Source organism: Pyrus communis, chromosome 10 (genome assembly GCF_963583255.1).
Source record: "Pyrus communis chromosome 10, drPyrComm1.1, whole genome shotgun sequence".
Classification (NCBI taxonomy): Eukaryota; Viridiplantae; Streptophyta; class Magnoliopsida; order Rosales; family Rosaceae; genus Pyrus; species Pyrus communis.
The window spans coordinates 14153834-14179553 of record NC_084812.1 but is presented as its reverse complement, the minus strand read 5'-3'; the positions used below and the strand labels follow the sequence as shown (position 1 = coordinate 14179553).

At 36.2% G+C, this 25720-nt stretch overlaps 3 protein-coding genes and 1 pseudogene across 4 annotated transcripts; 3 read left to right on the top strand and 1 right to left on the bottom strand.

Moving 5' to 3' along the window:
* The first annotated feature begins 6521 nt into the window (after nt 1–6521).
* Nucleotides 6522–9060, top strand: LOC137748897 (cytochrome P450 704C1-like). Its single transcript, XM_068489090.1, has 5 exons — nt 6522–7384; nt 7559–7843; nt 7944–8288; nt 8410–8610; nt 8698–9060. The coding sequence occupies exons 1-5, from the start codon at nt 6863–6865 to the stop codon at nt 8881–8883; spliced, it is 1539 nt and encodes a 512-aa protein (XP_068345191.1). The 5' UTR covers nt 6522–6862; the 3' UTR covers nt 8884–9060.
* Nucleotides 9061–10250: 1190 nt separating this feature from the next.
* Nucleotides 10251–14220, top strand: LOC137748919 (cytochrome P450 704C1-like). Of its 2 annotated transcripts, XM_068489111.1 has the most exons (5): nt 10251–10797; nt 12097–12381; nt 12707–13045; nt 13545–13745; nt 13847–14220. In XM_068489111.1, exons 1-5 carry the CDS (start codon nt 10285–10287, stop codon nt 14030–14032), a joined length of 1524 nt encoding a protein of 507 aa, XP_068345212.1. In that variant the 5' UTR covers nt 10251–10284; the 3' UTR covers nt 14033–14220. The 2 variants fall into 2 exon arrangements, with proteins under 2 accessions (XP_068345212.1, XP_068345213.1); XM_068489112.1 differs by lacking the exon at nt 13545–13745.
* Nucleotides 14221–20790: 6570 nt separating this feature from the next.
* Nucleotides 20791–21574, bottom strand: LOC137747902 (uncharacterized). The gene is made up of 2 exons (XM_068488030.1): nt 21181–21574; nt 20791–20990 (listed from the first exon to the last, which is right to left on the bottom strand). The coding sequence occupies exons 1-2, from the start codon at nt 21572–21574 to the stop codon at nt 20791–20793; spliced, it is 594 nt and encodes a 197-aa protein (XP_068344131.1).
* Nucleotides 21575–22667: 1093 nt separating this feature from the next.
* On the top strand, nt 22668–25507 carry LOC137747901 (cytochrome P450 704C1-like; annotated as a pseudogene).
* The last annotated feature ends 213 nt before the right edge of the window (nt 25508–25720 follow it).

The window sequence follows — 25720 nt, the reverse complement described above, 5'->3', positions numbered from 1 at the left end:
TATTATTAACCTTAATTACACTTCCATACCTCAGGTTGGGCTATATTTCAATTCTTTACAATATTTTTAAAATATTTCACTTTTATATCTTAAGTACTATTTTATTTCAAAATAATACATTCGTTACATTTATACATTGATCCGTTAAATACTGACGTGGCTGCCGTATATATGCCATATGACTGCCAAATGTCTGCCACGTAGCAAAAATAATAATTTTTAAATTAAAAAAAAAACCTGAATTTTTACAAAAAAAAAAAAATTTAAAACCCTAACGACCCACATCTGCAAGAAGAAGAAGAGGAGGGAGGAAGAAAGAAAGAAAAAAAACCCCAGAATCCCACCCGAGCCACGCCTCCCAAAAATCCCCCATCACCCACCCCTGAAAATCCCATCTACCACAAAATCAATTCAAAAATCATCTCAAACTCAAATTAGTATTTTCAAAACTCACCCAAACTGAAAATCACCAGATTGCGGAGGAAGGAGGGTTGCGCAGGGAGAGGGAACGGTCGGCCGGGGGGGGGGGGGGACCGGGGCAGGGGACGCCCAGGGGGGAAGGGGGGCGGGAGGTAGGCGGTTGGTTTTTTTTTCCTTTTCTTCCTCCCTCCTCTTCCTCTTCTTCTTCTTGCTGCAGATGCAGGTCGCTCAATTTTTTTTCCCCTTCTTCCTCTCTCTTCTTTTTCTTGCAGATGTGGGTCGCTGGGGGGGGGGGGGGGTGAGGAATAGTTTCAATTTTCTGTTTTTTTTTCCTTCTCCCTCCTCTTCCTTCTTCTTCTTCTTCTTCTTCCAAATGTAGGTCACATAGTTTCAATTTTTATTTTCTTTCTTCCTCCCTCTTCTTCTTCTTCTTGTTGCAGATGTGGGTCGTTCAATCTTTCTCTTTTCTTTCTTTTTTTTTTTTTTGTAAAAATTCAGGTTTTTCTAAAAAAAAAATTTAAATTATTATTTTTGCCACGTGGCAGACATTTGGCAGCCACGTCAGCATTTAACAGATCAATGGATGGAAAATGTAACGGAGGTATTATTTTGAAATAAAATAGTACTTAAGGTATGAAAATGAAATGTTTTAAAGATGTTGTAAGGATTTGAAATAGAGCCCAAATCTGAGGTATGAAAGTATAATTTACCCTTATTATTATTTATTTTTTTTGGAGTGTGGAAATTAAATTTTAAAGGGTAAGGATAAAGAGAATAAGAGGGATGTATTCAATTGAGATTTTGATGGATTTTAATTCTTTTAATGAATCTAGGGGTATTCAATCAAGATTTAAAGTGATTCTCTAAAATTCAATATGTATTCAATTAGAATTTTAAGATAGTTTATTAAAATCCTTAGAAATCTGGGTGTATTCAATTAGGATTTTAAAGAAGTTTATAAAATTTCAGGTGTATTCAATTAGAAATTGATTTTAAAGAATTTGAGCGTTGAGGAATTAGAGGGAATTGAAGATATTTCGTAATGTATTTTAAGCATCTACAAATCTCACTTCTCCCCATGAGATTTCGAGGGAATTGAATTAAAATTTTATATGGAATTTTTACAAATCAATTAAACTCCATAAAAATCCATGTATTTATAAATCCATTAAAGTCTCTCAAATTCTCAATTGAATACACCCCCTTAAATTTGTCGGTAAAATTTTGTAAACTTAGGGGGTGTATTCAACTGAGATTTTGAGGGATTTTAATTCTTTTAATGAATATAAGGATATTCAATCAGGATTTTAAGTGATTCTCTGAAATTCAATGTGTATTTAATCAGGATTTTAAGATAGTTTATTAAAATCCTTAGAAATTCGGGTGTATTCAATTGGAATTTTAAATAAATTTATAACATTACAGGTGTATTCAATTAGAATTAGAATTTAAAGAATTTGGAAAAGTTGAGGAATTAGAGGGAATTTAAGAGATTTTGTAATGTATTTTAAGTATCCACAAATCTCACATCTTCCCATGAGATTTTGAGGGAATTGAATTAAAATTTTACATAAAATCTTTACAAATCAATTAAACTCTATAAAAATTCATGGATTTATAAATCCATTATAATCTCCCAAATTCCCAATTGAATACACCCCCTTAAATGCCATAGAAGTTGATTGTTGACTTATTATTAAGTGTTGATTAACCTGCACTTATTTCTTATTGGTGACATATTATTTATGATCAGACCTTTAAGACAATCTTCAAAGGAGATGTAAAAAATGCCACATAAACATATAACGGTAACAAATGACATATCATTTACTCAAACCGAGATGTCAAAGATAACATGGAAAAGAAGGCTAAGCTGACATAGACAAAGAGGTCAAATTTGAAGCTGCATTCAAATTTGATTTTTGCTATTTCTAAAGGCATTCCACTTGCATTACCATAAATGTTAGCATATTTAAGTATTATTTTATTATTTTTAAACCAACAACCCAACTTTTATTATTTTTGTTAAAAAAAAAAAAACATAAGTGAAGCAATAAAATTTGGCATACTGATGGAAGGAAAATATTGACAATATGTCAAATTGCCAAGTCAGCCATCAAATTTAAATTTGATGTTTTGAATTTGACGTATCATTTGGAGATGCTCCAAGAGAAGGGATGGATTAGTTGTGGGAACCACTCCACATTGAATTTCACCGATCCAAACCATTTATTTTGTAAGTCTCGATTCATAGATCGTCCTTACAAAAATCAAATCAATCCGAAATTATTTGCATATTTAATTATCACAATGAAGTTTCATTGTTTCTTAGAGAATAAAATGTTCGTCAATTTCTTTTAACCCAATTAGATGCTTCAAATATTTCTAATTTGGTTAATATTTTGCAAGGATGATTTATGAGGTGAAACTTAAAAAATAGACGGTTCGGATAATTAAAGTTCACTGTGATGGATGGCCTACAACTAATCCTTATTTTTATACCAAAAAAAAAAAAAAATAGAGCTTACTTCCCTTAAAAGCTTCCTATTTATGATTATGAAAGAGATCACAATTTGCCAACATGTGACACTAAAATTACATAATTTGATTTCTAGCTAGTATAATTGATATCGAATCACGGGATTTGAAACTAAACATGAATTTAAAAGTGACGAATTGTACAAAGATAAGTTATGGATACAATTTTTTTATTTTTTTTATTTTTAACAAACGATATTATCTACACTGAGGGGAGGGGGTGGGCTTAGTCTCGCAATGAGCTAGTAGTAATGTGGTTCAAACTTGCCTTTCGCGTGAATCAAACCTAAGGCATCTCACTTACAAGTGAAGAAGAATACTACTAGACCGTAGTACTAAGTGGCTCGGTTAAGGATACAAAATTAATTAATCATTCTCATTTTTGTGGTTAAACTAAGCCCGCTTCAATTTTTTATGGTTAAAAAGACATGCTGTCTCTCTAACGAACGAGTAAAAAATCACTTGAAAGCTATACTTTTGGGTCTCGTTTAACAGCTTGAACTATACTGACTATTTCAGTCGAATAGGATAATCTGTCATCAAATAGTACTGACTATTTAGCCGTGCGTACTTACTGTTAAGTCAAATGTTTGGTACAGTATCAGATTAAATACTTATTTTTTTATGAAAAAAATAATCACTATATATATTTTTAAGAGTATAAACAATTAAAGAGCATTGATTAGATCTGTTGTTAGTTAAAAAAATAAAAATAAAAACTTAGTTCATCTTGGACTTGTTTTTCTCTACACTTCTTCCTCCTTCTAGTACTAAAAGTTGCCAATGCACAAAGAATCAAAGCTTATCATATTCATCTACTTCCTCAAAAGGAGATTGAAGAACATTCAATGGCACTGAGTTTCCAATTTAAAATCGTATTTGCTATTAGAGCCGGTCTATTTGATCCAGACATAGAAGTTGTCGCCATGGATGTTGCCACGAGTATCTGCAAACGCAGGTAGACGACCTGTTCATCGATTTGCCCTAATTCCAACTTATTCCACCACACAATCCCCATCCCCAATAACCATACACAGCTGCACCCTCAAAACTCCAATTTCTTCTTCGTCGAGAGAGAAGAAGGAATATTGGTAGAGAAGATGGATCAGATGGCCCTAGAGTAATCTACGAGAGGGAGATGGAAAAAGAGCCAACGTGATTTTGTTTCCAGCGACTTGACTAATAATACCGGGGATTTGGAGTGTACAAGTTGGGGGAAGATTCTCTCTCCTCCTATTCTCATCCTTTTCCCTCCCATCCTCTCACACACTCATTTTTGTCTTATTGTCTCTATATAAAAATCAATATAAGATATTGATGTGACTTAATCGTAACTGTTCAAGTAGGAAGGGAGAAAAGGGGAGAGAGATTAGAAGGGGAGGGAAACCTCCTCCGTATAAGTTATCTGGCGTGCATCGTACAAAATAGGTGGGGCCGCAAAATAATTTGGTGCTAATTTAATACGGAATGACACCAAACACCGAATAGCTAGTATTAATTAATACTACGGCATGCCAAACTAGGCCTTAAAGACACTCTTGTGCTCTTTCGTTAACCCTAGCCACAAGAGGAAAAATAAAAACCAAAGAGAAACATGTCGTCGCAGACCCCAGCCTTTGGCCTTGGGGTCGGCAACAATCCTTCTTTATCCTTTCGTTCTTTCTTTCTTGTTTTTGGTTGTAACCGCTTTCTCACTTTGTTGAGGAGAGCCTTTGTAGTTGTCATTGTGGTCACTCTCTCTTTATGAGGATGAGAGCTTTTGTAACAGACTTACTGCTCAATCCCGGATCTTAAAACGACAATTGTTGTTTAAATATGAGGTGGTGACTTTGTGGTTTGTGTGCTAGGTAAGGATTATACGGTGGAAGCTCAACGTTAATTGGAGGCGATTCATAGTAGGTTTTTTGTCGATGATTGCAAGATCATCGAAGTGTGGTATGATCAGTCGTTGCAGTGGTTCGAGGACTCAGTCATGTAACCAACCCTTCACAATTGCATCTTCAGTATTCTACTTTGAGAATCCGGGATCGGTTTTATCCGGTTGAGGCGGTTCTTCAATCAAATAGTCAAGCTTTCCCAACCCTGCTGCTTGGATATCCATCATCTGAGACCAAATTGAAAAATTGGTATCAGTTAAACCCAAACGGCAATGTATTTATGTTGGGTGAATCGCTTGAAGTAGAGACTTGAATCTTAACGTCGGGTTTCTATTCTTTTCCCATAGTCGCAGCTGATTGATATAGTGGATTTATGTTTAGGATCTGGGTAATGATTAAGAACTCGTTTGAATGTGATTTTGAAATGACTGAAAGCGCTTTTGGAGAAAATGTTTTTAGAACCAAACATTAGTAAAGATGCAAGTAAATCCTGGAAAAACACTTAAAAGTGTTTCCTGCACATAACTGGTGCTTCTTGCAAAAAGAATTTTAAGTGCTTTTGAAACCCAAAAATATTTTCTCTAAAAACGTTTTCTATCATTTTAAAAGCACATTTAAATGAGCCATTAATTGTCTAAAACACAAGCCAACTAACAAAAATTTGGGGCCGGCAACCGGGAACAAATTGCACATCAAGTAAGGATTAGGGTCGGCTAGCACAGTAGCACAACAAGGGTTTCGGTTTGGTGTCGATCTCAAAAACCTGAAATCGTGCAAGAACCGATGCAAGCAAAATAGCAATTCTTGGCGATAGGGTTTTTGGGGATTGAGACAGGATATACCTGCTTTGATGCCAAGATAAAATTGTAGTAGAATACTAGGGTTTGAATTGTTGTGTGTATTCTTCTCTCAATGAGGCAATATATATACACACACAAACTACATATTTGACTAGGGTTACAAAGAAATTTCTAACAAGAAGAAAATCCCAACTAATAAGGAAGTTACAATAATAATTAGAAACCCCTTACTCATGTTGGTATTTGACCCTAATACTAAATCACAACTCTCATTCTAATAAATGCCCATGATTAGAATCCTCTTTTGTTCCTCTTTTGGTAAATAGAAATGATAGCTAATCATAAAGAGAACATGCTCTTCTCGAATCATAAACTAAATTGTTTTACATTTATATAACCCAAATTTATGTTGTGTAGCAATTTGTCACCCAAATTCTACGATGTTAAGTCGAGGATAGTAGGCCGCTATGCCGACTCTCCGAGATGTCAATATAGTATTGAAGTGGGTTAAGACTGGCCCTAAATTTTGGGCTTGTGATATTTTTAAGCCTACTCGCAAATCGATGAATCCGAACGTGCCCTTGACGTGAAGTGGAATGTATGGGAACTAGAAGAAAGGGTCCAATTCTTAACAAGACTGACTCTACTATTATTTGGGGAAATTAGAAGAAAGAGTCCAATTCTTAGCTGGAAAGTAGTGAATCACCAATCTTCATCAGCAAGAAAGCTTTGGAGCTGGTTAGCTACACTGTCCTAGTTATCCAAGGAATCAACTGCTATAGCTAAAAGATCACAACCGTTGATTCAATCCGATCTTCTTACAATCAAGATCCCTATGTCCGCTCGCTAGCAGATCGACGGCCATGATCAGCCATAGGGAACTCAGGACTGCTATTTCACCTCTCATGGGTAGTTATCCTTTTCTTATTGTCTTATTTTGACAATAAGACCATTTAATAAGATAATAAACCAACGTTGACGTTCTGCTTGCATTTTTTTCTCTTGATTTCACTTTCATAGATGTAACCTAAGATAGCGACGTTTCCTCCCGTTACACATATAGATAATGTTTCTCCTTTGTCGAACAACTCAATATGTCATGTTGTCAGACCGTTAATTTTAGCTGAAATTTAAACAATAATCCACTTGATAGACATCTTATACGGTTAACACTTTTGGATTTTCCTATATATAGACGGTCTTTGCCTCCTTAACTAGCGAGGAAAGATGAGTATTTTCTATTTCATATTCACCTTCATGTCATTTTCAGTACTATTTGTCATCCTCACCTTCTGTTTTCTGCTACTTAAAATCTTCACAGGAAAATCCATTAGAAACCCAATTTACCCGCCTGTAAAAGGCACCGTCTTCAACCAGCTCTTCTACTTCAACAGGCTCTATGACTACCAGACCGAAGTTGCCAAAGAGCAGCCAACTTTTCGGCTGCTTGCCCCAGACCAAAGTGTAGTATACACCACTGACATGCGAAACATCGAGCATGTTTTGAAAACCAACTTCGCCAAGTATTCCAAAGGGAAATACAACCAAGATATTGTGTCTGATGTTTTTGGCCAAGGGATATTTGTTGTTGATGGAGAAAAGTGGAAGCAGCAGAGGAAGCTTGCGAGCTTTGAGTTTTCGACCAGAGTTCTTAGAGATTTTAGCTGTTCTGTGTTTAGAAGAAATTCTGCAAAACTGGTTAGAGTTGTTTCTGAGATTTTGGGTTCCAATCAAAGTTTTGATATGCAAGTGAGTAATCTGAAACCAATAAATCATTTTAGTAGCGACTTAATGATAGGGCGGACCAAGTTCCAATCCTTCTCCCTATGGTTTAGATTACATTAGAATATCGCTTAAATAATCAGTCTGGTCAGAATTAAGCTTAATATGATTTAGTTTTCTTGCATATGATTCATTTTGCAGGATATTCTTATGAGATGCACTTTAGACTCCATAATCAAAGTAGGGTTTGGAATAGACCTGAATTGCTTGGAGGGTTCAAGCAAGGAAGGGACTGCATTTATGAAGGCCTTTGATGATTCGACCGCCCTGTCCTATTGGCGCTATGTCGATCCATTCTGGAAATTGAAGCGTGTTCTAAACATTGGTTCTGAAGCAGCTCTTAGAAAGAATGTCCGAATCATGGATGATTTTGTACACCAACTTATCAAGAGTAAGAGGACGTTGGTTACAGGGAAAACTGATGCTGTAAGTAACTCGACATTTTTCGTTTTCTTTGCACTGCAATCTTTCTCATTAAAGATTCAAATTTGTTAATGGAAATCTTGAATTATATTTATTTATGAAGAATGACAGGGAGGACATACTATCGAGGTTTCTGTTGGAGAGCGAGAAGGATCCCGAGAAAATGAATGACACATATCTGAGGGATATAATTCTGAACTTTATGATTGCTGGCAAAGATACAAGTGCAAATACACTCTCATGGTTCTTGTACATGCTTACGAAGAACCCTCTAATACAAGAAAAAGTTGCACAAGAAGTGAGGGATGTTGTCGGTTTTACTATTCAGGTCGACGAAGCTAACATTGATGAACTTGTAGAAAACATAACTGATGCAAATCTTGATAAAATGCATTATCTTCATGCAACGATAACAGAGACCTTGAGGCTATACCCTGCAGTTCCCGTGGTATGTATATTCAAATAACTTGGTATTAATCATTTTCCAATGAGTTAGTGAAGTTTAAGCATTTTTCTGGGATGGAAGTTTGATATGTAGTTTGATGTCTTTGTGTTTGGCTTCCTCGAAGGACGGGAGATGTGCAAAGGTAGATGACATTCTTCCTGATGGCTTTAGATTGAGAAAAGGAGATGGAGTATACTACATGGCCTATGCCATGGGAAGAATGCCTTATATTTGGGGAGAAGATGCTGAGGATTTCCGACCTGAAAGATGGCTCAAAAATGGAATTTTCCAGCCTGAATCACCATTCAAATTTGTCGCATTTCATGTTAGTATCATGTGAAAGAAAAAAATGCTAATTGCTTAGTCTATCTAAACTGTCAGCAATGATTACAATTAACCGTGCTAATTGCAGGCAGGACCTCGAATCTGTCTAGGGAAAGACTTTGCATACCGGCAGATGAAGATAGTATCGACCGCTCTTCTTTTCTTCTTCCGCTTCAAATTGGCTGACGAAACAAAAATTGTAACCTATAGGACCATGTTCACCCTACACATGGATGGAGGTCTCCCTCTTCGCGCAACTCCGAGGACAGCCTGATATCTTTCTTGCAAATCAAGTAGAATAATGTTCAGTAATTTGCTAAACTATGTATCTGTAAAATTCTGCATGACTACTGAAATGCGCTTTAGATTTATATATGTAGTGTGGTTCTACTTGTATTGGTAAGTTTTTAGAGTAATATTGTAACCTGCAGTATAATATACGCAGCGTATTGCGAAGTTCTACTTTTTTCAATTTTTTTGTCAAAACTCTCTCAATTCAACATGTAATTTTGTATAACTAAGATATAAATAATTAATTTTTATATTTATATAGAAAACTTATAGTCATAATATTTTTACACATACACAGGAATTTAGAGACTACCTACCATTTCTTGCAGGCTAAGAACTTAAAGAAATACTTCAACACTTAACAAAAATCAGAAAGTGAGCTTAAAATAAAAGTTGACAACCTGATGCAGATATAAAATTAATAGTGTTTGATTACTCAAATGATATATAAAGTATGTACACTTTGATCTAAACTTGGCAAAACTTTGATTCTTGTAATTGTTGGTTCCTTGCACGTAAAATACGATTTCTACTTTCAATCAAATACAAATTTGACGGGGGTTTACTTGTGAGAAGGAACTTGCCCATTTGAGAAAAAGGTAAGGACATTTCGATTGCGATCAATGTTAGAGTTGTGTTGCTTGATACAAGTTAAAAGTATGAGTCTATGACTACATGAACTTTCAATTTTTATATCTCACATCTATAATAGAGATACGTTAATATTGCCTTCAATTTAGTCACGTTGCCTGTAAAAGCCCTTATAGTTTTTGCACATAAGGACTCGAAGCAATTAAAATGCCACTTAAGCTAAGTTGTAATTATTCTGTAAGATGTTAGACTTTTCACATTTCAACAGAGATGTAGATTTTTCGATTCTAAATATAATATATATATATAAGTAATGATAAGAAGACCAACTTCTTAGACCAAATTTGAGAATCGTGTGATGTGTCTCACTAATAAAAAAAAAAGTACGTTAATGAACACTTAAGTAATAATCGGATTATAAACAATCACGTCATATAAGTTATAAAAAAAAATTGAGCGGTATGAACTCAGGCCTCCTGCACTTGATGGAGAAAACTTTGTTGAGAGAGCGAAAGAATGATGGAATCTTTTGTATTTTTTATCTCCATCAAGTGCAGGAGGCCTGAAACTAGTTCATACCACTCAATTTTTGTTCCTTTTGGTAAAACAATACAAAACCAAGAAAGATAAAAAAAAAAAAAAAAAATTTATACTGCGTTAACGTGCATACTTTCTCTTCTCTTCATTTCGCTTTCATGCTTCCAACCTTATCTAAGAAAGCAAAAGTCTCTCTCTCTCTCTCTCTCTCCATATAAACTTTCCTTGCCTCTTTGTTATCACAAACAAATTTGAGATGGGGTTTTTCCTTATCATCTTCACCTCCATACTTATGTTTCTCTTCCTAACTCTGTCTTTGTTCATACTGAAAATCTTCACCGGAAAGTCTATCAGAGACCCGAACTACCCTCCCGTGAAAGGCACTGTCTTCCACATGTTCTTATACTTCAACAGACTCTACGACTACCAAACCGAAGTAGCCAAAACACACTCAACTTTCCGGCTTCTAGTCCCGGACCACAGCGAAGTGTACACGGCTGACACGCGCAACATTGAGCATGTTCTCAAAACCAACTTTGCCAGCTACTCGAAAGGCGCCTTCACTCAAAGTATTCTGTCGGATATTTTTGGCCAAGGGATATTTCTTGTTGATGGAGAAAAGTGGAAGCAGCAGAGGAAGCTTGCGAGCTTTGAGTTCTCAACAAGGGTGCTTAGAGATGTTAGCTGCTCTGTGTTTAGAAGAAATGCTGCCAAACTGGTTAGAGTTGTTTTTGGAATTTCGAGTTCCGGAGGGGTTTTTGATATGCAGGTGAGTAATCTGAGACCTAAAAGATTTTTTTAACTTTTCTTTTCTTGTTTGGTATTTCTTAATCCAACTGGATTTATGAAAATTTATTTAGAGGGCTTAGCTAATAAAGCTTGGAAAGTTGGGGGAGTCCTAATTAAAGTCAATTTGATCTGACTGATTTTTGGTACTAATATATATATATAAAGTGAGCACCCTCAAATGGTGAAACATTCAAAATACCATATATTACTCTTTAAGAATTTCATAAATTACAATTGAACCAAAAGAAGCTAAAGTATTTAACCATATTTTTATTTCTATATATATAAAGTGAGCATCCTAAAATGGTGAAACATTCAAAATACCATAAATTACCCTTTAAGAATTTCATAAATTACATAAATTACCCTTTAAGAATTTCATAAATTACAATTGAACCAAAAGAAGCTAAATTATTTAACCATATTTTTATTTTGAAAGAATTTAATATTTAAAATTATAGAAAAAAAAAAACAAAACAAAAACAAAACCTCCCACGTTAGTGGGTGGTTTCACATTTTTAATTCATTTCTTTTTTTTTTAAATAATTTTTTTAAAATACATAAATTAATTATTTAAATAAAAAATATAAAAAGGCCAATTGGCACATGCATATGCGTGTGGTAAGAGGCTAGTATATATATATATATATATATATATATATATATATATATATAAAGGGAGATGACAAAAATGGTGAAACATTCGTAATCCCAAAATTGCCCTCTTCCATTAAATTTTCAAATAAAATAAGAAATTCACAAAAAAAAAAAAAAATGGTGAAACTTTCGCATTATTATTTGTTTTTCTGTTTTTTGTTTTTTCAAATAAAAAATCATAACAGCCAATTGTCACACACATATGCGTGTGGCAAGAGGCTAATATGAGAGAATAAAACAAGTTGGGAGGAAAAATATGATTTGTAAAATTATAGCTCGTTTGGTGCCCAAGATTGCATTGGATTGTATACTTATAAGATTGATATATTGTAGTAAGAAATAATAATGAGATAGAGGTGAAAGAGTTTCCATGTTGTGGGGATGGACCGTATAAGTTATACGATGTTGATATCGTACCATTTTGTGGGTGGGGATTGAAAGGTTAGTTTCTTCATGAGTAATCTATTTTCTACCTTCAACATACCCCAAACCTATTGAGTTATCCAATCCAATCCAATCCGTTTAAGCACATGCTAAGGTCTCTTAATTCTCTAAAGCGGGATTCACACTCAACAAACTCTTCGGATCAAACGTAATATTTTGCATTTGATTCTATTTTTAGGATTTGCTTATGAGATGTACCTTGGATTCCATATTCAAAGTTGGGTTTGGAATAGAACTGCATTGCTTGGAGGGGTCAAGCCAAGAAGGGACTGCATTCATGAAGGCCTTTGATGAATCTACTGCACTGACTTATTTTCGCTACATTGATCCGTTCTGGAAACTGAAAAGAATCTTTAACCTTGGTTCCGAGGCCTCCCTTAAAAAGTATGTCAAAGTTATGGATGATTTCGTGAACCAAGTTATCAGCAGCAAGAGGAGATTGCAAGAGGAGCAGAAAGATGTTGTAAGTATATTTAACATTACCACATTGGCTTTACAGAATGTGTCTCTACCATGTAATTCTATGTGTTCTTCACACGATTTCAGTTTGCCGGGTGAGGAAAACATACAGTAAGGGAGGTGTTTTGCGCACATCCTTTTTCTTCTCCCATACCCTTGGTTATTTTGGATTGTAGGAATCAAAAGAGAATTAAGGGGAAAAAATAAATAAGGGTGTGCAGAAGGAGAAACAGGGTGTGCAGACATCATTTCCCTGCATTAATGGTAAATTTAAGATTTTAGTTTCCTATGAAGTTCTGAATTTTTTTTTAATTTTTTATGTTTCAAAGATTGACAAGGAGGACATACTGTCAAGGTTTCTACTGGAGAGTGCGAAGAATCCAGAGGAAATGAATGACAAATATCTGAGGGATATAATACTGAGTTTTATGTTTGCTGGCAAAGACACCAGCGCAAATACACTGTCATGGTTCTTCTACATGCTCAGCAAGAACCCTCTAATACAAGAAAAAGTTGTACAAGAAGTGAGGGATGTCGTTGGTAATCAGGTAGGCGAAGCGAAAGTTGATGAATTCGTGGAAAACATTACTGAAGAAACTCTAGAACGAATGCATTATCTTCACGCCGCGCTGACAGAGACCTTAAGGCTATACCCTGCGGTTCCAATCGTAAGTATACTCGAATAACCCGGTTTTAATTTTCGTCATAATATTTTTTGAATAAGATACTTGTTATTTTCTTTACTTTCTATAGTAGTTTCTAAGAATTTAACCAGGACAGTGCCAGAACCTTGATTAAAATTGTTAAACATATCGAAATCAATACAAGAAAGCCACTGCTCCACAAGGAAACTTAGAACACTGTTTGTCGCCTAATGACTAAGGAGTTATTCCTGCTTACTCTTGCAAATTACAGTCCAGACTGGCAAATGTGCATAAATAAATTTTAAAAATGCAACAAGAAAAGTTTATGGCACGTGTCTAACTATAATTGATCTGCATGGATGAACGAGTCCTTGCACATAGGGAGCCAAGTATCTTTAGGAAATTTATAACCATTTTTCTATTACTAAGGGAAAAATAGGCAGTGGACTTCCAACTTTTAAGTCCGAAGAACTCTTCATATTACTGTAAATATTGACATCTTTATGTCTTGGTTTTCTCCAAGGATGGGAGATGTGCAGATGTAGATGACATTCTTCCAGATGGCTTTAGAGTGAGAAAAGGAGACAACGTAAACTACATCACCTATGCCATGGGAAGAATGCCTTATATCTGGGGAAAAGATGCCGATGATTTTCGACCCGAAAGATGGCTTAAAAATGGAATTTTCCAGCCCGAATCACCCTTCAAATTCGTCACATTTCACGTTAGTAAAAATATTTTCTTTTTCCTTTATCACAAATATATATTTTCTAATTATCCAAATATTCACTAATAATAGTATCACTTTCACTTGTGCTATTGCAGGCAGGTCCGCGAATATGTCTAGGGAAGGACTTTGCTTACCGGCAGATGAAGATAGTAGCGATGGCTCTCCTTAGCTTCTTTCGCTTCAAATTGGCCGATGAAACAAAGCCGGTAACCTATAGGACCATGTTCACCCTTCACATAGATGGCAGTCTCCCTATGATTGCAGTTCCCAGAACAACCTGAGTAAATTCTTCTATGCATTGAAAAATAATGTTCAAGGTTCATCAACCAAGTGTGAACTTTATATAATATATATATATATATATATGCATGTATGTATACAGGTATACAGATGTAAATGATAATGACTTTCAGGTTTTTCATGTTTACTATGATCGAAATAATAGTTCAGGGTCCCCATTTTATCGCAAGGTATATACATAATGTTGAGACGGCTACACGCATAAGACCATCTTCAAATGAGATGTTAAAATCTTAGGTGGAATGCCACTTTGCAGTTTTAATTTTTTTCGTCAATACTCTCTTAATTCATCATGTAATTTTGTATACCTAAGATATAAATAATTAAATTTTATGTTTATATAGAAAACTTAAAGTCATAATATTTTACTAATACATAGGAATTTAGATGCAACCTACCAATTCTTCCAGGCTAAGAAACTTACAGAGATACTTCAACATTGATAACAAAAAGAGGAAATAACAAAAATCAGAAACTAAGCTTAAAAGAAAAACTGATAGCCTGATGCTGACATAATTAATAATGTTTGATTACTCAACTGATATATAAAGTATGTACACTTTGATCTAAACTTGGCAAAACCTTGATTCTTGTAATTGTTTGGTTCCTTGCACGTAAATACGATTTCTACTTTCAATCAAATACAGATTTGACATGGATTCATTTGTGAGAAGGAACTTGCTCATTTGAGAAATAGGTACGTGGGGGACCATGATTTTTTAGGGTTGGAGTAAATATGATATGAATGTTGTTACTTCAGAAGTTTGGTCATAAACTTACCAGCTCCGGGCGGAGTTGTATCAGATGGGGTAGGGTGTCACCATCACTCTACTTTGGAGCACTAGGCGGAGTCCTAGCGACTCCACTGGATGACCATGATTGTTCCATAAGACACGTAATATAATCCGGATGTGGACACAATCAAATCCTATAAGTCTTGGAGTCCCTACAATCTAGGGATAGGTGTTTGCCGCAAGTAATCACAACTTCTAAGATGATGCAATATCTACTTAATTACTAGATATCCTTTAAGATTCTTCCGGCATAGAACGAGATTCTATCCTAAAAAAGTCTTTCTCCCCACAATGTAAACACACCTACCTAGGTTTCATCTACTGTAACGCAATCTATAAACTTTAATTCTTTTGCCCACTGCTTAAGTCTAAAATCATTTGCTAACCTGATTGTTGGAGAACTTATGGCCGGCACACCCCTCCCATGGTCCTAGGCTTGCTTATGGTTGTTTACTGTTTTGCAGGTTGCTCAAGTTTGTGCTCAACCACCGCTCACATAGGTGCGCAAATTTGGTTCCAACAATTGGTGCTTTCATTGAGAGAGAACCCGTATTCCTCTTAACCATATCACTCTAACCTATGGAAGCAATGCTTAGAAGATCGCTGTGTGGTCAAGCCATGAACCCAAATGGAGAAGAAGAAGCCTCTTTCACCAATTAGGTGTGGGACAACATACTTAAGATACGCACGTCAGTAAAAGACCTCAAGAAGAACTTACATATCAAAGAAAGGGCAAGGCTCGCCAGGCTAACTGAAAGAATGAAAACTGTAGAAGACACCCTTGCCCAATGTGCAAGTTTTGCATCTCGTGCTTCCCTAAGAACGACAAATCCACATTCGGAACAATTGATCTAAGAACTCTTCCCAGCAACATATCTGGCACAACTACAAGAAATTTCGAGACCGCCACCTCCCCGACACAGACAAGAAGTTTTTTCTGAGCATTATTCGCATAATAAGAAGACATGATTACTTCAACAAAGCACAGAGGGGGAGGAAGATGATCCCGGGAAAACCTCAGCTAAAAAATCCCTCAATCAGGCCAAAAACTGTTTATCCACCCTCTAATGTCACCCTCATCGTAAGACTGCAAATCTCAGACACCATGGTCGACAGAGTCCTGATTGGTAATGGGTAGGAAGTCAATATCCTCTTTAGGGGAGAAGCCATAAGGATGGATATCCTAGATAGAGTTTATTCAAGGAGGTTTATTATCCAAACTCTTGATGGAACCCCGCTCAGCACCATGGAAACGATTCGTCTCATGGTTTGAAGAAAACCATCTGAACATTTGATGACCTTTCATATGATGCATAGCCCATCTTCTTACAACACTATCCTCAGTTGGGAATGGTTGCATGTCATAGGAAATGTTCCATTTAAAGACAAAATCTCACCTCGTTACTCAAGAGTAGCGCCAAGCAGTGAAAAAACCAACAACAGAGAAATTGAATAGCCTATGTTGAGAGAAAGACCCCTTGCTGGAAAAACTAAAACCTTGTAGGCCTTTACAAGTGGCTTAAAATGAAGCAAAGCACAACATAAACTACACGCGGTTTGATTCCCTTCCTGGGATATGTAAGCAGTTCTCTCCAGACCCAATCACTACGCTGCAGTTTACAGGAAGACGAGTTCATGGAGAACACACCTCTTAATGCCCCACCATATGCTTATCGTCAAAAGTGTTCCTTGATGTAATTTTTTGCATCATATCATCTTTTCCTTAGAACTACACCAGCGATTTAATTCTCCATCCCAGAGATATGTAGGCAATCTTTTTCGGATTCAGTCCTAACCCCTTGTCAACTAATTTTACTTTGATCATGGATAAAGAGCATCTATTTGTCTTAAATACGTATTCTTTCTTTATTTTTTTCCGATAAAGCAGGGAATACCTTACTTATTCAAAAACAAGTTCTAAACTTTGAAAACTTCACATGAATACAAGTCTAAAAAAGTTCAAAGTTACACTGTCATATGGGCCTCTTTACCCCAATCTGTCTGGGACGGTTAACAGCTTAGGAGACTTGAATTGTAACAAGCACGGTAACGATTGGCAGACACGGGCCGGGCACATGGCGCCTTGACCTGGAAGTCCATTGCACCATCCAGCCTCCGGAAAGTTTACACAACCAACAAGGTTGTAGGTTATAACATTCAAACCAGGGCTCTACGCCATTTAAAGGAATAGTCAAAAGGGCGATCCAGAACTCATCTTAGGGTGGCTCTGAACTTCGACCCTGAGTACGACTACTTCTATCTGATATGATTTAAATGTGGACACAATCAGGTCCTATAAGTCTTGGAGTCCCTACAATCTAAGGATAGGCATGCGTTGCAAGTAATCATAACTCCTAAGAGGATACAATATCTACTTACTAGATATCCTCTAGGATTCTCCCGGCTTAGAACAAGGATTCTATCCTAAAAAAGTCTCTCTCCCCACGGTATAAACACACCCACTTAAGCTAAGTTGTAGTTTTACACATGAGGACTCGATGAAATTAAATGCCACTTAAGTTAAGTTGTAATTATTCCGTAATATGGCTGATGTTAGACTTTTTCACATTATTCAATAGAATGGAGACATAGATTGGTCGATTATAATATAATGATAGGTAGACCAACTTCTTAGACCAAATTTGTAAATCATGTGATGAGTCTCACTAATAAAAAATAAGCATGTTAATCAATACTTAAATAATAATCGAAGCCTCCCTAGTGTAATTGCTTATCTAACACTAAACCATAATCATTCAGTACTACGGTCTGGTGGTATTCCTCTTTACTTGGAAGTGAGAGGTCTTAGGTTCGAATCTCGTGGATGGCGAATTTGATACCAAATTAAGTTGCCCATTGTGTGACTTAGCCAAACTCTCCCTTCCCTTAGTGTAAAACTATCGATGTACTCAGGAAAAAATAAAAAATAAAAAACTATTAAACCATGTGTCTAAGGGAAAGCCGCAAAGGTAAGGTTCATAAACATGAAACATTGGAGCTAATTGGATACACTCCTCCTCTTAATGGATTCCATTAATCAAAAGATCATGGCCGTTTAAATCCGATTGATAAATTGATAAAGATGTACCCCAACCCCAACTCAGTGAAGCGAATAAGCACAGGAACAAAATATATTATGTGACTTGGACTCGAGAATTTACATGATCTAATACCATGAAGAATAAAGTAAGATTTCACCGTGAATCCAATCGACACTAATTTTTATATGCTTATGCAAAATGTCTTAACTTTTTTACCGTAAATGCATGATGGTCTTAACACTCGGTTGGAACAGAGAAGTAGCAAATCAACACTCATTGAAGACTTTTAACTGAAAGTGGCACCAACAAAACAAAAGCATAAACATTTACCAAAGATTCTAGGGGTAAAAATTCCCGAAAATGCTGAATTGAACCGAAAAAATTCTGATCCCAAACCAAAGATGTCCTAAACCAAAATTCCTAAAATTTTCGGGATGCTATCCCAAATCGATCCGAAATTTTGGTACAGGATTCAGGATTGTCTTCTCAATATTTCGTGAATCCCATACCGAACTGAAAATATATATTATTAATTATTATATATATTATTATTTTTTTAATTATAGTTAGAGTTAATTTCAACCATTGGATTGTTTCAAATTGATCTGTGTTGTCCATTCATTGTTAGGGTTCTTCAACATTCTCTCTCCATTGTTTGTTCATAACTTTCATTTCAATTGAAGCTAACCTCCCTCCCTCAGCCATCGAGCCCTCTCCTCTTTGTCTCAAATTTAAAGCTCAACTCCAGCCAGTCATTGGCCCACCACCACACCATAGTATTATTACCGTCTTCGACCGTGGAGCATTCCTTCACCACACAGAGACATCACTCTCTCTCTCTCTCTCGCGATTCTCTCTATCAGACACTCAAAGTCTGAGAGTCTTCTTCATCCAGTGCATTGTGCACCGATTTTCCCCCAAATCAGGTAAAATTTGAAATTAATTTAGGGTTTGAAATTTAATTTAGGGTTCAAATTTTAGATTAGGGTTTGTGAAATTTGTTCATGTTTTGGATTGGATGTTCATGATTTTAGCCCTAATTTAATTTCTATATTTATGTTTACCATTAGGTTAGGGTTTATGAAATTTAATCCCGATTTGTCCTGAAATCCCGAAAATATTTCAGGATTCCCGGAATTGGGATTCCCAAAAATTTGGTTTGGGATTGGTCTTCAAATTCCGATCCCAAAAAATTTGGTTTGGGATTTGAGATACTAGTTTCAGTTCGGTATACCATATCGAACCAGCACTAAAAGATTCCATCTTTCTTTCACTCTCTCAACAAGGCTTTCTCCATCAAGTGCAGAACGCCTGCAATTAGTTCATTCCACGCAATTTTTTTGGACATATTTGTTGATTTGTCCTTCGAACTTGTATGGAGCTGCCAATTTTCGCCTGAACTTTAATTTTAGCCGATTATCCTTTGAACTTTTATAATTAGTCAAATTTTCCCCTTGAACTTTAATTTTAGTTGATTACCCCTGAACATTTGTAAATAGTCAATTCCCCTTGACATTAGATTTAAAAAAAAAATTCATTCAATTTTTCATCCATCCAATTTTCCATCTTTTTTGCCCTCATACAGTTGTCATATGTTGTTTCTATGATCAAGATGAATGGAAAATTGGATGAAAATTTTTAAAATCCAGCGCCAAGGAGGAAATTGGCTATTTATAAAAGTTCAGTGGGGTAATTGGCTCAAATTAAAGTTCAAAGGAGAAATTGACTAATTATAAAAGTTCAAGGGGGTAATTGATTAAAATTGAAGTTCAGGAAATAAATTGACGGCTCCATACAAATTTTAAACATAAATCGACAAATATGCTTTTTTGTTTCTGGTAAGAATACAAAACCTAGAAAAAAATAAAAAGTAAATTTATATTATATATGTCAGCTTGCATGCATGCCTTTTTGTTTCTTGTAAGACCACCTCCAATGGTGGGCTAAATGATAAATTCCCCCCCAAAATTTCCCACCACACTCACTTTAACCCAAGGGAAAAATGTGGGCTAGATGCTAAAAAGGGAAGTAAGGCCAGAAACCGCCCAAAATCGGAGTGGGCCCTACCAAAGAGAGTGGTTTTCAGCGTTTGGGCTCCAAACCCAGCCCATGGACTCGTCAAATGCGCCTAACGCACGCTCCTTCCGACCGGCCGGGACCCACCCACGTGGGCCTGTCGGTCATGTTCCCCAGAGCTCCAACGGCTCTTTCGATCGAACGGTTGTGATCATCAGGCCGTTGGTTAATCCAATGGCCTAGATTCAAAATTTTATTATATTTATATTTATATTATTGAATCCAACGGCTGAGATCGAATATAATCAAATCTATTGGTAAAAAAAAAATTTAATGGCCCAAATTTAAATCCAACGGCTAAAATAATTAAAAAAATGATTTAACTCAAAATTCACCCAAAAACTCTATAAATATCTATGTATTTGTTCTAACATTCACTCAAAATTCAACCTCCATCCAATAATTTATCCAACGTACTAGACAAAATACTTTGCACAAGAAGACACTTAAATTTATTACTAGAAAATAACAACTTAGTACACTTAAAATTATTACATAAATGCTTAACCAACGTCATCAACGTTCACCTTCTCGGCCCCATACATGCTCAACCAAATCCTTGCAGAGTGTGTCATGACATTGAGGAGCTTGAATTCTATTTAAACGTTGCATATACTCAGTCAAGGTGACCCTATCTTGTCGGGTCTCATATGTGGTTGGAGCGAGATATTCAACATCTCTTGCAATAGCTCTCGCATGTGTTGGTTGGTCATCATCCATATCTTCGTCTGAATCTTCTTCAATTTCGATGTACTTATCTTCCACAATCATATTGTGCAAAATTATGCACGTCATCATGATTGAATGAAGGTCTTCGGTTTGCCAAAATCATGCAGCCCCTCTAACAATGGCCCATCGAGCTTGTAGGATCCCGAACGCTCTCTCGACATCCTTCCTGTAAGACTCTTGTCTCTGCGAAAATAATTTCTTCTTTGCACTATCGGGATGAGAAAAACTTTTAACAAAGATACCATCAGTTAGGTAGTAGCCTAGCTCATACCTATTACCATTTACCTTGTACCGAAATTCTGGTGCTCATCCATTGACAACATTATCGAACAGAGGAAAAGACCAAAGAACGTTGATATCGTTGTTTGATCCATGTGTCGTAAGATACCACAGCCTCAAGCACGATGGTTAGCTTGTTATGACGACCCTTGAATTGGCCAGCCTAACCAGTAGGACAATTCTTCCACTCTCAATGCATACAATTGAGACTTCCTATCATTCCAGGGAAGCCTATTTTGTCTGCCTTGCGTATAAGCCTTTTCAAGTCTTCACGATTTGGCTTGCGGAGATATGTGGCTCCATATATGCCTTCAATTGCCTTACAGAAACGTTTCAGGTTCTCAATAGTAGTACTTTCTGCAAGTCGGCAATACTCGTCAGTTGAGTCTGCAGAGCACCTATTAGCTAGTATACGAAAAACAGATGTGAGCTTCTGATGAGGTGATAGACCTTGTCGGCCTGTGGCATCTAGCCTCCTTGCAAAGTAGTGGTCATGATTGACAACTGCATTTAAGATGCTTTCAAAAAGCTCTCTCCTCATCCGAAACCGCCTCCGAAAATCATGAACAGGAAATCTTGGACGCTCGATGAAATAATTTTTCATCATTCGGTCATGACACTCTTCTCTATCACGCTGCACATATGAACGCACCGTGACATAACCACGATGACTAGATTCGCCATGGTGCTCAGATTGCTTAAATGAGTTTACAAGTTCAGCTTTAGCGTTGAACAATTCTTCATCCTTGATCTCAATCTTTGCTTGGTTTTATGTCATCTGCATTGCCATGCTACGCCTTCTTCTATCACACATTGATGAGATATTGAGGATTTTTAGGAAACAAAAACTCCTTGAAAGTTGAAAGATTGGTGAATATAGAGGATGATTGAAGGTTGAAAGGTTATGTGATCAACTAATATTGGACATATGTTTATATAAAGGATGATTGATGAAAGTTGAACGGTTGGTGAAAGTTGAAAGTTTGGTGTTGAACGGTTGATGAAAGTTGAAAGTTTGGTGTTGTGTTGAACGGTTGGTGAATTGAAAGTTAGCCCAAAGTTGAAAGATTGGTGGAAAGTTGAAGGTTTGCTTTGTGAAAAATTTAGTGATTTTTCAATATTTATCGGAATTTAAATATTTTTAGATTAAAATGTTCATAAAATTAATTTACGATAGTTTACATATTTATTTAAAAAAAAATAATTTAAGAAAAAAATAGCCTAAGTTCATTCTTTAATGATTCTGGGCTAAAATTTTAGTCCAAAATGATTGGAGCTAAAAAACTGTTTCTGAGCTAAAAGCTAAATTTTTCGGGTTAAAAAATTTGGCTTTTAGCCCAACCATTAAACTTGGTAAATTTATATATGTCAACTTGCGTACTTTCTCTTCTCTTCTCTTCATTTCACTTTCACGAAGCCACGCTTTTTCTTTCAAAAAAAAAAAAAAAAAAAAAAAAAAGTAAATTTATATTATTTATGTCAACTTGCATACTCTCTCCTCTTCATTTCACTTGCGTACTCTCTCTCTCTCTCTCTCTCTCTCTCTCTCTCTCTACATATTTCTTTCTTTGCCTCTTTGTTATGACAAGCAAATCTCTCTCTCTCTCTCTCTCTCTCTCTCTCTCTCTCTCTCTCTCTCTCTACATATTTCTTTCTTTGCCTCTTTGTTATGACAAGCAAATTTGAGATGGGGTATTTCCTTATCATCTTCACCTCCATACTTATGTTTCTCTTCGTAACTCTGTCTTTGTTCATACTCAAAATCTTCACCGGAAAGTCTATCCGAGACCTGAACTACCCTCCCGTAAAAGGCACTGTCTTCCACATGTTCTTATACTTCAACAGAGTCTACGACTACCAAACCGAAGTTGCCAAAACACACTCAACTTTCCGGCTTCTAGTCCCGGACCACAGTGAAGTGTACACAGCTGACACGCGCAACATTGAGCATGTTCTGAAAACCAACTTTGCCAGCTACTCGAAAGGCGCCTTCACTCAAAGTATTCTATCGGATATTTGGCCAAGGGATATTTGTTGTTGATGGAGAAAAATGGAAGCAGCAGAGGAAGCTTGCGAGCTTTGAGTTCTCAACAAGGGTGCTTGGAGATGCTAGCTGCTCTGTGTTTAGAAGAAATAATGCTGCCAAACTGGTTAGAGTTGTTTTTGGAATTTCGAGTTCCGGAGGGGTTTTTGATATGCAGGTGAGTAATCTGAGACCTAAAAGATTTGTTTAACTTTTCTTTTTCTTGTTTGGTATTTCTTAAGCAAACTGGTTATATGAAAATTTATTTAGAGGGCTTAGCTAATTAAGCGTGGAAAGTTGGGGGAGTCCTAACTAAGGTCAATTTGATCTGACTGATTTTTGGTACCAATATGAGAATAAAGCACGCTGGGAGGAAAAATATGATCTGTGAAATTACAGCTCGTTTGGAGCCTAAGATTGCATTGGATTGGATAACTTATAAGACTGATGTATTGTAGACTTGTAGTAAGAAATGGGAGAGCTGGAAGAGTTTTCATGTCGTGGGATTTGAACGTACAAGTTAAATACAACGTTAATATCGTACCATTTTATGGGTAGGGATTGCACAGGTGGGTTAATTTCTTTCATGAGCAATCTATTTTCTAACTTCAGCATACCTCGAATCTATTGAGTTATCCTATCCAATCCTTATAAGCACACACCAAGGTCTCTTAATTCTCTGATGTAGGATTCACACTCAACAAACTCTTCGGATCAAACATAACATTTTGCATTTGATTCTATTTGTAGGATTTGCTTATGAGATGTACCTTGGACTCCATATTCAAAGTCGGGTTTGGAATAGAACTGCATTGCCTGGAGGGGTCAAGCAAAGAAGGGACTGCATTCATGAAGGTCCTTGATGAATCTACTGCACTGACCTATTTTCGCTACATTGATCCATTCTGGAAACTAAAAAGAATCTTCAACCTTGGTTCTGAGGTCTCCCTTAAAAAATATGTCAAAGTTCTAGATGATTTTGTGCACCAAGTTATCAGCAGCAAGAGGAGATTGCAAGGGGAGCAAAAAAATGTTGTAAGTAAATTTTACATTACTACATTGGCTTTACAGAATGTGTCTCTACCATGTAATTCTATTTGTTTTTTACACACCATCAGTTTTTCTTGTGAGGAAAACTTACAGCAAGGGTAGTGTTTTGCACACATCCTTTTTCCCCTCCTACGCCCCACAGTTTATTTCTGACCTTCGGATTGTAGAAATCAAAAGACAATTAAAGGGAAAAATAAACAAGGGTGTCCAGAAGGAGAAACAAGGCGTGCTGAAGTCATCTCCCTACATTAATGGTAAATTTAAGATTTTAGTTTTCTATGAAGTTCTGAATTTTATTTTATTGTTTCAAAGATTGACAAGGAGGACATACTGTCAAGATTTCTACTGGAGAGTGTGAAGAATCCAGAGGAAATGAATGACAAATATCTAAGGGATATAATACTGACTTTTATGTTTGCTGGCAAAGACACCAGTGCAACTACACTGTCATGGTTCTTCTACATGCTCAGAAAGAACCCTCTAATACAAGAAAAAGTTGTACAAGAAGTGAGGGATGGATGTCGTTGGTAATCAAGTAGGCGAAGCGAAAGTTGATGAATTTGTGGAAAACATAATGAAGAAACTCTAGAACGAATGCACTATCTTCATGCGGTGCTGACAGAGACCTTAAGGCTCTACCCTGCAGTTCCAATTGTATATGTATACTTGAATAACCTGATTTTAATTTTCCTCGTCACATTTTTTTTAGTAAGATACTTGTTATTTTCTTTACTTTCTATAGTAGTTTGTGAGTTTCCAAACAGGACAGTGCCAAAACCTTGATTAAAGTCTGTTAAATATATCAAAACCAATACAAGAAAGTCATTATTCCACAAGGAAACTTAGAACACTATTTGTCTTAAGGAATTATTCCTGCTTACTTGCAAATCACATACTGGCACATGTGCATAAATAGTTTGTGCACACATGTGTAACTATATTTAGTCTGCATAGATGAACGAGTCCTTGGCACATAAGGAGCCAAGTCTCTTAAGGAAATTTAAAACCCTGTCTATTACTAAGGGAGAAATAGGTAGTGAACTTCAACTCTTTAAGTTGGAAGAATTCTTCATATTACTGTAAATATTGACATCTTTATGTCTTGGTTTTCTAAAGCAAGGAGAGTTATATTCAACTTGCAAACTAAGTCCCTTTGTGATTCTTCCAGATGTGCTGATGCAGATGACATTCTTCCAGATGGCTTTAGAGTGAGAAAAGGAGACAACGTAAACTACATCACCTATGCCATGGGAAGAATGCCTTATATCTGGGGAAAAGACGCTGATGATTTCACAAGCCCATTTTCAAGCCCGAAACACCCTTCAAATTCGTCGCATTTCACGTTAGTAAAAATATTTTCTTTTTCCTTAATCACAAATATATATGCTAATTATCCAAATGTTCACCAATAGTAGTTTCACTTTCATTTGTGCTATTTGCAGGCAGGTCCGCGAATCTGTCTAGGGAAGGACTTCACTTACCGACAGATGAAGATAGTAGCGATGGCTCTCCTTAGCTTCTTTCGCTTCAAATTGGCCGATGAAACAAAGCTGGTAACCTATAGGACCATGTTCACCCTTCACATAATGGCAGTCTCCCTATGATTGCAGTTCCCAGAACAACCTTAGTAATTTCTTCCATGCATTGAAAAATAATGTTCAAGGTTTATCAACCATC